Source organism: Elephas maximus, chromosome 6, assembly GCF_024166365.1.
Source record: "Elephas maximus indicus isolate mEleMax1 chromosome 6, mEleMax1 primary haplotype, whole genome shotgun sequence".
Lineage (NCBI taxonomy): Eukaryota > Metazoa > Chordata > Mammalia > Proboscidea > Elephantidae > Elephas > Elephas maximus.
In genome coordinates this window covers 72458325-72471212 of record NC_064824.1, presented here as the reverse complement: position 1 = coordinate 72471212, position 12888 = coordinate 72458325, and the positions used below count along the sequence as shown (strand labels likewise).

The window sequence follows — 12888 nt, the reverse complement described above, 5'->3', positions numbered from 1 at the left end:
CCATGATTATCAGTGGTTTGGCAGTTACATAATGATACAATTTGGCAGTTGTGTAATGATGTAGTCATCTTCCATTTTTGTGAACTGATGTGATCATCCTCCATTTTCACGTAATGCCGATTTTGCAAACAACTTGGTCTGTGAAGCCTAACCACGTCGATAAGTGAGGAGAGGGCATACTTCACATCATGGACACAGTGTTTTTGTTACCAGGATTCCACATTTTAAAAACATCTGTTAATACAAATATTGGTTAGATGGTTTTTAGGGTTGTAAGTCAATTTCATAAGTTCTAAAGAATGTAAATAAATATGAACAGGAGTTAAGTGAAACCACTCCATGTTGTCTGTGCACACACACAAAACAAATGTCCCCTGATTTAGAATAAGCTATCTAAAAGCCTAAGCAACCCCTTTCATTTAGGTTTTTTTAACGGGGGGATGGAGGTGGCAGAGAAAGGAACTTGAATTCCTTCTACAGTGTTCTTTAATAACTTAGAGTGTTCCTCAAAGATCCCTTTCCTTTCCTTAAATCATGCATTTGAAATTGATAAAGCCTGCTAATTTACACCTTGAGTTCATCAGTGTTACAGTGATTATTTTCTACCTCATGCCTTTTTAGACTTTATAATTTTTCTAATGTCAAAACCTATGCAATACTTACTACCTTAAAAGGCTTCTGAACAAATACAGTGTTCATGAAGGGAAATGCTGAAATACATCCTGTAATTTAAAATGAATTAGAGAAACAGATTATCATTTCTCACATGTTTTTCACTTGACTGTTAGAAAAGTGTGGTCCACTTTTAACTTTTTGAGTTGCCTTTAAAGAATTTCAGATCTCTAATTTTCCTTCATTGTTAAAGCTGAGCGACTATAAAGTGCTATCAGAAACCAATATGCTTACCCTTCCAATTGCGAGAAAAATCCCATGTAGTTATGGAAGATGTTGATTTACTGTTTGGCTTTAAGCCTTGGTCACCCAAGGGAGGTAGACAGCCTAAAGATCAGAGCAGGGCTGGGATCACTTTCATTCCTACTCTGCAAGGGAGGCATTTTCGGACACAGTCATAACATGGTAAGAAACAGTTTTAAAGAGGCTCACCTTGTTCCATATATCCTAATGATTTAAGCAGGACTTGAAAGTGATTTTATTTTAAAAAGAAAGACTTCTAATTATTTTGTTTGTGAAATCTAACTTTTAAATGGGAGAGATGAACCTCAATAAAAAAGGATGTCTAGCTATATGTGTAGAGATTCTCTTAAATATTGAGAGCCAAAGAAGAACCCTCCAAGCTTAACGAATCTAAGAGTCAAGAACGCAAAAAAGTCCTCAACAGTGACAATTTTTAAGAAAATCACAGAAAAAAGTCTGGCAGTATTTGCCATCCCTCTTGCCTTTAGCAGATAGAGAAGGTCTTTTAAAGTAATCTGGATACACCCAATGATGGTGATTTGCTTATGGACCTAGAACTGCACTGGGAGGCATATGAGACATTTTTTTAAAACACTTCCCCCGCCCCTTTTTTTCCGGGCCTAATGTTTGACATAATTTAACACTAGTAAATTAATTCCTGTAGGAGGTGCTGTAGATTTACAAATGGCAGGAAAGATCAGGTTGCTAGGTTAGGACTTATTTATCCGAATGTCTACGTGACACGTCAGCCCTAACTTCATTTAATAAGTGTGCCAAAATAGGCAGAGGTTGCTACAGCCTGCTCGCAGGTCGTCTTACCTTACGAAATGAAACGCCATTCTAATTTTGAATCAGGGTTGTAATCCGAAGAAAGCTTTTTATCTGAAAGCCTTGGAGAGACCTTTCTTGCTGTTCTTCCATAACACCATTACCTTGGCATTGAATCAGATAGGTCCACGCTGCTAGGAGCATGGCGTTTCCCAACTTTAATCACTCAGTACTTACATGCTTTAGCATTGAAGCTCAAAGATTTCAAAATCCACCTGAGCCATTTCAATTCTCCTCCTTACCTAATGACCAGTGGGCCAAGATGCTGGTGAAGACCGCTCAGTAAGCTACATCCCAAATCTCCACATCCTACGCTTAAGACCATGAAGAAAGCTGCAATTTAGCTTCAGTAACTGAGGGATACTAACAAGGAATCTTATTTAGGTTTTCTGAAAAGAAAGTCTTTGCTATAGTTACCATTTCTTCAAACGAGATAAAGAAATGTATGCAATAGCTGCACAGGCCTTTGGGATGTTTTCAGATCAAAAAGGAGGAATGTTTTGTTTTTTAATTGCGAGGGTTAAGAAAGACCGAGGGAAAGCTAAGGTTGTGGAAATGCGGTGGCAACTAACAGAGAGCTCACCTAACTGATGGAGGCTCCTAAAACCCGGTTCCTGCTGACAGAAAAGGAAGCACATTCTTTTCACCACCTTCCCCTTTCTCCTCCCCTCATGCTACACTTAATATCACCCCCAGAATATAGCTGTAATAATGAAGCGAGGTGGGGATAAAACGGGACGAGCTGCTAATAACGGCAAGAAACGCACAATGGCCCAAATTGCCGGTGAGCCGCTCTCCGAAACCCCACTTGTAGACGCAGAAATACCAGTCCCTCCCGTTCGAAGGTTCCCGGCGGAACGGGCAAGAAGTGGAGGTTCGGGGCTCCGGTGATGACCAGAGCCTGGCTTCCATAGACCTCGCCTTAGACCCAAAGGAAGCCGGAAGCGAGGTGGAGTTCCATCCCCAGAGGCGACACCGCCCCTACCTACTCTGGTGCTTTCCTTTCGGACCGGCGTTTGGCAACTTTCTGAACACACCCCAAAATCAAAAGGAAAGTCTCAGAATTATGGGTCTCAGACTCTATAAGATGTGCCTCTTGAGCGAGGAGGCCACTTGACTCTACACCCCCAAGGTGTAATGGAAAAGAGTCCGGGTTAGCTGGTTGCACTGGCTTTCTCCCCAGTTGCCCTAACCCAACCAGACGCAAGCCGGGGCCGCTCCATGAGGCCGCCGGCCGCGGGAGCTGCGCCCTGGGGAGCCGTGTGCCGGTGCAGCCGCCGCCGTGCGCCCTTGCCTGCCAGTTTCCGCCTAAGCTCGCCCGGACCTCCCGCGTGTCTCTCCTGCGCAGGTCGGAGGGCAGACTTGTCTTCAGTAGTCACGAAAGCCAGCGAATTTCTTTTCGGGCAGCTCGGCCTCCACAGGTGAAGGAAGCACTTTATTAAGCCGGTGCTAATTTCACGTTCCTGGGACAAAAATGAAAATGTCAAGTCTTCGCCAGTTATCTTCAAGGAGAAAACGGACTGGGGGAGACACCTTATGACTTTGCATTTCTTTTATATATTAATCACCCAGAAATGATTAGATGCTTGCAAAACATGCGAAATCTTCGCTATGAATTTTTCAAAGGAATAGAGTGCCAGGGTGTTGGAAAACCTAAAAACTCTTAGGTGTTTTGCTTTCCCCGGCCCCTGAGAACAGGCCCTGGCAGCATGTGTCCCTACGGACATTCTGAAACCTTCCCCTTCACTGGAGCTGCAAACACACTGTATATATTTATATCAATAGTATATGGGGGAGGCATCTCTGTATGTATTTACCTCATACATATTTCTATAAACTCCAGCGTCTGCAAAGAGTGGGGGGTAAATAACACTGAACGGTTAAAATTATGGAGAAGGGATAATAACTGATTACTAATTTGAAAGTAAATAAACAGGTGACTTTTTCAGATCAAATTCCTCCTTGGATCGTTACAATAAATATCTCTGAAGGAAGCTCTCTATTTATGTTGTCATTGATTAATTCTTCACTACCTCATTTGATTTCGATTTAGAACGATTTGATTCTAATTTAATTAGCATGTAATTTGGATGTACATAATTACTGTAATTATGACATTCAGGTAAGGCAGCTTTAGGCTGAAAGGCAATTTCAAATTTTCTAGCAACCTACTTTGTACTGGGAAATGGACAAGGACTTTGCGCCCCGCTATCCAAGTAGTAATTAGCACATCTTTGAAATAGGCAGTGCGGTGGGGTTTGTACTAAAACAGCAAATACAAACCTAGCCGAGTTACCCGCTGCAAAGGTGTCTGCGAATTCCGGGAAACACGCGCGTTTCCCCGGCCCAAGGTCGGGGAGCTCGGCGCCCCAGCGTCTCAGTCGGCCCCTTCAGGCTGCTGCAGGAGGCCGCACCTCCACCGCCTCTGGCGCGGCCTTTGGAGGTGTAGCTTTTAAAATCAAAATACAATAAGCCCTGGGGGGTGGCGAGCAGGAGAGGAAGGGGGAGGAAGTCACTGCAATGCCACCGAGAACAGGGGATGGGGGTGGGGTAGTGGACGAGAAAGTGGAAGGGATGGGGCGACGGGGGAGGGCAAGGCACGCATAGGGGAGAAAATTGGCCAACGCCCCCAAGCTGTTCTCGGATTTTCGATTTGATTTTCAAAGAAGAAAATTGGGGACAAACCGGATGGAGTCTGCGCCAGGAAGAAATGCAGACTCTTCGGGAAGGCTGGGTCGAGGGGCTTCGGACTTCTTGCCGCCCTCGGGGCCTCTGCCCTCCCCCGTCCTGCCCCGCGGTCCTCGGCGCCGGACTCGGACTAGGATGGACCCCCCGGAGGAGGGCGGCGAGGGCAGGAGGCTGCATCGCCCCCCGGGTCGGCGCTGGCGAAAGCCGCAGGTCTCTCCCTTCCCTCCCTCTCCAAGGGTCTGGGGTGTGAGACGGTTTGGAAGCTGGTTTAATCAGCTGGGCCCCGGCGGGTCCCGGTTAGTCTAGAGGGCCTCGTCAGCCGGGAGCCCTCGAATCCGGGGTCGTTGGGGGCAGAGTGCGGGGTGCTGCTCTCACGGCTGGGTCCTCACCATGGGGTCCACGTCTCCGCCGTCAGCGCTCAGCTTTCTCAACTCTGATTTGGAAGACCCTGAAGTTGCCTTAACCCACCACTACCCTTAAAAAATGTTAAATACGACAATTCTAAGACTAGGAAAAAGCGGGGCGTTATTTTGTTTGGAATTTCAGTTAGCACATTCCAGAAACGACCCCCTTCCTGGGAGCAGTAATAAAGGCCACTGCCAAGCAGTGTTCCCGAATAGTGGGACTTATTCCTCGCTGGAACCAAGACCTCGCTTTTCTTTGCTTTTTCACTAGGTTACTGCAGTTCACGGCAAAAGCGGGTCTCCCAGCGCTAATAGTGGTGAGCTGGGCAGACAGCGCGGCCTTCCCGGCCAGGAGCTCTAGATGGCGCTAGCGAGCCGCGCACGCCAACCTCCTCTTAAGTGAATCAAGAGCGACTGTCAAACATAAAAGCAAATCAGAGTTTTCCGTTTTTTTTTAATGTGTTAAGAATGTTATTCCTTAAGAAAATTTGTAGCTAAATTATTCTCACTTAAAATAAACACTTAGTATACCAATTACACAAATGGGCGGGATTTATGTGAGATTTACTTCATCTGCATTTTTGTAGTGGGAAAGAGCCGTGGAGAATACAGATAATAGATGCAAATAAGATTAGAGTTAAAATAAATAAAGTTTCCATCTGAATAACAAGAAATTCAATTTTACACAATTTATAACGATTTGACGGAATGTCCAGACACGCCATTCAGGTGCACAATCTAATCTCGTAAAACTAGTGTTGTTTTCCCTCCTTGAGGAAAGAAAATCTTTCTCTTCTTTTTTTCTTTTTCCTTCTCAGGTAGGATTCAACTCATTTCAAGAGAAAAATACAATAGTGTCAGAAAAGTAAACCGCCGGAGGAGGGTGTGGATTGAGGCTGGGTGGGCTCAGGGTCGAGGAAAACTTGGTCTTCCCACCTGTACTGCGCAGGAAGCTGCAGGACAGGAAACACTGCGAGAAACCGGGTGACACGAAATTTCATTTCCCCTCCCTCGGGACCGAGAGGGACTCAGGGCCTTGCCTGCACGCCTGGCCTCCGGGCCACAGCCTCCAACCCCACACGGGCCTCCAGGCCGCAGCCCTCGCAGAGGCTCTGGGGCCCCGGCCGCGGCCTCCTGCTCCTCCCGGGCTCTGGAGCGAAAGCATCCCAGCTTGCAGGGTTGCGGAGGTTGCCCTGGGGAGACACAGCCCCACCTCAGGTACGGACCGAGCTCGCGGGCTTTCCCCTCCCAAACACGCTGTCTCCAATTTGCTCTGCCTCCACCAAGCGCCACCCGCTCAGGTCAAGGTTTCCCCGCGCCCCCAAAAACCCCTAGGGCTGAGGGGCAAGCAAGCGGGCTGGGGTTTGTTTTCGCCTGTTGGTATTGGCCGGGGCCTCCGGGTTCATTTTCCGCGCGCTCTGGTCTCGCGGCTGGACACTCCGGCTGGGGTTGCCGCCTGCAGTTCCCGGGAGCCTCGGTGATGGACGTCCGCTGACCCGCGGGGCAGAGGCAGCGCTCAGAGGCCTTGATCACTGGGCTGCGGAGGGAGCCCAGCGGCCAGCGGGACCTGCACCGCCAGACCCTTTGATCTGTATTATCAAGGAGAAACAAAGCTGCCTAAGCCCGACGCCCGGGCGCCCTCATTCCTCAGGAAACCCCACCACACCTTCACCACCGCGCCTCCGGCCGCCAGCTCCCAAAAGCTTTGGCCACCATCTCTGCCTTGGCCTAAAGCCCCTAGAGTGATGTACCCCTGCCAGCTTCTCCAGAAGACCAGACCTGAACCAGAAGGCGCGGGGGCTGGGGGTATTGGGGAGGTCCCGTTTATGAACAGTTCGAAAGGGAAGAGAAAATGGCCAAAGGAAAGAAGTCGAAGAAAACAGCGGGGCAGCCGAGGCTGCCGGGACTGCGAGAAGGCCGAGAGGAGAGAAGCCACAGGATCTCACGCTGAAAACGCCCGGCTGGAGACCTTCGCCTCTGTTTCATCGCCACTCACTACTTAGCTTTTCAGAGCAGAGTTTTGCTTTTCAGAGCAGAGTTTCGCGGGAAAGCATTTTGTTGATTGTTAATAATAATAATTCATTCTTTCTTCCCTAAGAACCAAAACCTTCATTCAAGTTCCCAATACTGGCAGTAATCAAAAAAGGGGGGGGGGAGATTCTGTTGGGGCGGATTTCGCTTGTATTTCCTATTGTATGGGAAGTCTTTTAGAAATATTTTTATTCTGTAAATATGTACTTTATTTTCTAAATAAACATTTTTTTCGAATTGCGAAATTATCTCATTTACCAATTTTCTTTTCGTTTCTCCCTCTCTTCCCCTCTCTTTTAAAGTGGGGCTGTTAAGTTGGTGGTCAGGAGACAAAGAGAGTGAAAATAATTTTCATTTCAATAATTGCCTTCTGGTCAATTTAACTGTGCCTTATTTTGAAAGGGACTGTCTAAATGAGATTCCTGTCCCCAATGTGTTCCCAGGCCTGATCCCAGCCTTTAATTATTCCTGAGTTTTTTTCTTCAGAATAAGACGCCGCACTGAGTAATCACAAAGAAGTCAGAGAGCATCCTTGAACCTTTTCAGAAGCAGCGCCACTGATATTCAAATAACCTGCGAGGGCCATTTGACGGCGCAGGGACCTAGGCATTTCCAATTTACTATTTGCATAGATCAGTCGTCTTTGAAAAGGAAAGGAGCAGTTGTCTTCCATAACATTAAAAAGCCTAGTTATCAAATCAAGTGCTTAGTTTGGGGGCTTTTAAAACGTTTACATTTTATCTCAGGTTGCCCTTTACCGTTTGACATGCAAATTTGGTGCAGTTAATTTAGACAATTAAAAAGATCTTCAAGGGAGCTTTGTCACGGAGAATATTTGGAGTTTTCCCCGTGGACCAGCTGAGATAAAGTTGGCCAGAACAAATGATGTCTAGGAGATTAATTAGATATTTGATAAGACATGAATCCCTAATAAGGGAATACAAGGCACAGGGGGCTGCTGTGTGCTCTAAGTCAAAATTAATAACATTTAACAAGATTTTCATTTAGGCATGAAATGTCTTTTCCGGGGTATTGACTCTAGCGATTTATTCCCCTGAGTCGCCTCCCAACATAGACGGCCTTGGGACCTAAAAGACTTCTTTTTTAAAAGCTTTTTCTTTTCACCGATTGTTTTTAAATTGCTTTTCAAAAACAAACAAACCCACCCGCGTTTTCTCTGACCTGGGCTTGTTCCCTCCCCCGCGTGTCGAGCCTCCCCTGCTAAAGCTGCCAAGGGCCTTTCGCTTTTTTTTTTTTAAAGACCTCCAGAGTTTTAAAATGTCACCTTTTCAGACCTCTCCCATTAAGTAATACAACTACACGTTCTTATAACCCAATTTAATTTACACTGTTGATATACAAATAAATAATCTTGACTTTTCAAAAATGTATATGTATTATGGCTTTTATGACCCACATAAACCTTACATTACCTACAACTAACATTAAGCAAATCTTTCCCCCCAAAGAAAAAAAAAATTCGACCCACGTAAGGCTTACTAAAGAGAGAACAGGATTAAAAAAAAAAAAAAAGGAGGTGTATTGTTCAGAGTCCTTTAATAATACCAAAATGAAAGTATGATGTCAAGATTTTCTTCATACACATAAACGCATTGATTTCTTTAGATGACCTTAACTTACGTGTTTGTGAGTGAAATGTTAACTCAACATTTTAAATATCTCTTACATATATACGGACTTTCACAAAGTGCATCAGAAAATTAAAAAACCTCCCTGAATTTCAGGAATTCACACAAAAAAACTATTCGAATGAACATTTACAAGAAAATAAAAGAGAACACAATCTTTTGAACCCTATTTATACAGATGTTATGAAATACAGAGAAACTCGCTAGACTTCCAGTTTAATTTCTCACCTTAAGCCTTTTTTGATGCTTCCTTTTTTTTTTTTTTAAGGGAAAAAAGTCTCATTGTTTAAGTAGATATCAAGCAGGACTTGGAGCACTTTATATATTATATAATCCACACAAAGGGTCTGCTTTTATGGGTCCCGTTTGTTTTCAAATGTTCTGACAGTCCTTTGCTGGGTGGTGGCTGTTTTTGAGACAGGGAAAGAGAAGGGTGGTGCAGGGGTGGGCGGTGGGGGAGGTGGGACCGTTTCTGTGTATTGCTCTTCGCTCGAGAAGTTTGTGTGACTGGTTTGTACGTGTGTACGCGCGTGCGAGTGTGCGTGCTTCTGTTTGTAGATCTCTTGTACGTTTGCCTGTGTGTGCAGTTTTGAAAACTGTTGACTCTGTCGGAGGATGGTTCACTTTTGTTCCCGGACCGCTCATTCTCATCTGGGCGCAGACGGCAGAGGGGAGCTCCTGGCGCGGTCCGTGGCCGCGGCCTGGGAGCACCGTGCAGCTCCACTTCGCGCTCAGCCCGGGAGCATGGGCATCACCGGAGCCCCCGCCCGCCGGTTTCCGCTTGCTCGTCCTCCCAATCTCTCACTCGCCTTCGCTCTCGCTCGCTCTGGTGTCTCTACTCGCTCGCTCGCTCTCTCGCGCCTCTCGCCCGGCCTCTAAGAGTCGTTGGGGCCGGACGCCGCTTCCTTGCCTCCTGCCGTGGCCGCCGCCGCCGCCGCCGCCGCCGCAGCAGCAGCAGCAGCCGCCGCCCGGACGGCGCTCACGCCGGAGTCATGCAGGATGAGGTCAGGGGACTCGGAGCGGGGCGTCTCCAGGTTGCTGGCGTCCGTGTCACTGTCGCTGCCCTTTTTGCCCCCGCCGCCCCCGTTGTGCGTCTTAATGTGTTTGCTCAGGTGGTCGCTGCGCATGAAGCGCTTGTTGCACACCGGACAGGCAAAGCGCTTCTCGCCCGTGTGAGTCCGCAGGTGCCGCTGTAGCTCGTCCGAGCGCGTGAAGCGCTTGCCGCAGAAGAGCCAGTTGCACACGAAGGGTCGCTCACCCGTGTGCCAGCGCAGGTGCGCCTTCAGGTGCGAGGTCTTGCCGTACACTTTGCCGCAGCCCGGGATGTGGCAGCTGTGCAGGCCCTTGCGCCGTAGGCTAGCCCCGGCCGGGCCCAGCCGCTCCGCCTCCTGGCAGTTGGGACAGTCGCAGGTGGCGCGGCCGGAGTAACGGCGGGCGGAGCGAGCCGAGCTCCCCCCGGCGGCTGCAGCAGCGGCGCCGGAGATCATGGCGCTGGCAGCCGCGGCCGCCACGGCGGCGCTCGAGTCTGAGTAGGAGGGCAGCACCGGCTTGAAGCCGTCCTGGGCCAGCAGGTGCTGACTGGTGGAGAGCAGGTGCGAGGCGGCGGCGGCCGAGGAGCCGAGGCCCGTGGAGCTGAAGGCCGAGTGCGTGAGCGAGCTGAAGTCGGGGTTGTAGGTGCCGAGCTGCGAGTGCAGCGAGGCCTGGGGGGCGCCCGAGTGCAGCGAGCTCTGGAGACCCCCAGCGGGGTTCTGCACCTCCAGCCACGAGCCGGGGCTGCTGTGCACGTCCCACCACGACGACGCCGCGCCGTTGGTCACCTCGCCCGCCGCCAGCGTCGAGTGAAATCCTGACTTGTACCACGACTCATACGGGTGTGCCATGCCCACGCGCGGGTATAGGCCGTCGGCCGCCGTCGTGTGCACCTTGGAGATGAAGGCCGACTGGCCGCCCGCCTCCTGCGGGGACACCCCGGCCGCCGCCGCCGCTGCCGCCGCCGAGTTGGAGAAGAGGCCGCCGTAGTCGCTGCTAAAGGCGGACGACGTGGGCGACGTGGAGGCCAAGCAGAAGGCGCTGTTGGCTGCGCCAGAGCCGCCGGCCAGGCCGCTGGAGCCGCGGCCGCCCGTGGTCACGGCGAAGCCCGAGAGGCTGGAGCCGAGGTTGCAGCTGGACGAGGAGCGCTTCCAGGGGTGGAAGCCGCCCTTGGCGAAGGCGCTCGACTCCGGCAGGGTCGTCAGCGGGCTGGTGTTGCCTATCTTGTTGCAGGTCGCCGCCAGCATGGCCAACGGTGTCGTTCCGAAGCGTGGCTCTTCCTAGAGTGGGTAGGGCGGGGGAGGGAGCAAGGAGAAGAAGGGCAGGAGAAAGTAGGGGTGGGAGGAAGACACAAAGTACACCGGTGAGCAGCCCGGTCCCGCCGCGGCTGGTCCCGGGGGGCCGTGGCTTCCCGGCTTCGGCTTTCTCCCAGTCCCGGGCAGAGGCGATCACAGGGCAGGGGTCCTGGCGCTGGAAAGTTGTTCTTCAGCGGAGCTACAAATCAAGATGCCTGAGTGTCCCCGCCTCTGTCGCGGCAACCCCGGCCCAGAACCGAATCGGGTTGCTCGCTTTCCGCTCCCAGTGAGCCGGCTCTCTCACCGAATCCCCCAAATCACCTTTCGGGGTGAAGCACGAAGGTAAACACATTGACAACAAACATCGGATGAGGGCGGAGGCGGACGAAACCGCGGCCCAGGGGCGGGGAAAACTTGGGGTACTAAGTTACATACGTCTCCTCCCAAGGGTGGCAACGACTTGCTCTCTTTTTTTTTTTTAATAGAAAACGTTTTTAATGTTTCCACAAAAGAACCCCGCTTATGAAAACAATATTCCGAAGAGAAGCGACCCAGCGACTGATTTAAAAGTCATGGGCAAGCTGGGGAGCCGCGGAAATGTAAATGTTTGTTAACGACTACATGGACTTCAAACCGATTAGGGCTGTTTTCTGGAAACACCACTGTCGCGTAATTGCGACAACCCCCCAAGCAAGGGGGGATGGGGTATAAATCAAGACGGAAAGAAAAAAAACCTCTAGGTTTTCTTTAAAACCAAATAAAAAGAGACTTCCTTAAGAAATCATTTTCTTGCAAAGGCATCTCCAGGGTTCTGATAACTTGTAAAGAATCTGTCCCGGAAATGTGGAAAGTGCTAAGAAAGCTGAAGCTCCAGTCCGGCAGCAACAGTTTCTCGGAGCTGCGGACTCCGAGAAGCCATAACGAAAAATCACTCCAGTTAAAACGCGAAAATGCATTGCAGCGCTACGGACTTACCCCGAGTATAGACGTGGCCATAGCAGGACCCTGGGCTGCGTGGCGGGGCCGGAAGTGGGACTGAGCCTGATGGCTGCTCGGAAGACTAGTCGGGTCCCGCGAGGCTCCCGCGTCCCAGCGCTCGCGCCGAGCGGACTCCGGGCTCCCGCCGGCTAAACTCAGCCTAAGTGCGAGGAGCACCCGCTTTGAAGTGCCGCTGGCTGCGCCTTTCGCCCAATGAAGGCGCAGGCAGAGCAGACGGGAGCTACCCCGCAGCCAATCAGACGCGCCGAGGGGCCCGAGCCCGGGTTCCCGGCGCGTGCCCGTCAAGGCTTCTGGGAGGGGGGTGTCGGGCTGGGGACTGAAGAAATTACAGTGCAATTAAAAATTTACACACACTCACACACTCACACACCAAGCCAGGTTTAAGTAGCGTTGAGACCGAACCACAAGCCCCCGAAGCATCCCTGGATGTTGCCAGTAAGGGCTGACAGTTTTACTCCACTCCCCACGTGTGGGAAAGGAGGCAGGAGGGGAGGGGGTGCTGAGGCGGAGGCCATACCGCAGGGCCCAAGTCGAGACGGAAATGTCAACGCTCACTTGGTGTGTTCAGGTTCTCGCCCGCGGGAGCACAACTCCAGCTTGTACACATCTTTCTTGTGTGCGAATTTATCATTGTCGTTTATCTTCTACCCAGTTCCTTTTCCCCCACAGGATTCAGTTTTACTCACTCTCGGAGTCACACTGAGGAGGGGTCGCCAGGGGAGAGTTCCCGGAAGAGGAGAGAAACAGGCCTCGCGGTACAGGTTGACACCCACAGACTTGTTGGGAGGGCCTGGAGCCTGCTGCAGCCCACCATTTCCCCCCAGCGGTCTAAGTGACTTCCTAATTGTCGCTCTGGCCTCTGACCCGGGGGTAATAGAAGTGCCACTCACGCCAGAAGCTTCTGGTGGTAATTGAGGGCACCCTTTGTACCGTTTCACCAGCGCCTAGATACCAGGTTAACCCAGTTGTCAAATATGACTAAACAGTGGGATGTGCTGATTATCTGCAGGGTTTCGCTGGGGGCTGGCGTGGGGGTGGGAGGCATCAGCC

At 50.5% G+C, this 12888-nt stretch overlaps 1 protein-coding gene across 1 annotated transcript; it reads right to left on the bottom strand.

Moving 5' to 3' along the window:
• Nucleotides 1-9390: 9390 nt before the first annotated feature.
• SP9 (Sp9 transcription factor) lies at nucleotides 9391-11835 on the bottom strand. Its single transcript, XM_049887470.1, has 2 exons — nucleotides 11815-11835; nucleotides 9391-10824 (listed from the first exon to the last, which is right to left on the bottom strand). Exons 1-2 carry the CDS (start codon nucleotides 11833-11835, stop codon nucleotides 9391-9393), a joined length of 1455 nt encoding a protein of 484 aa, XP_049743427.1.
• Between the last annotated feature and the right edge of the window lie 1053 nt (nucleotides 11836-12888).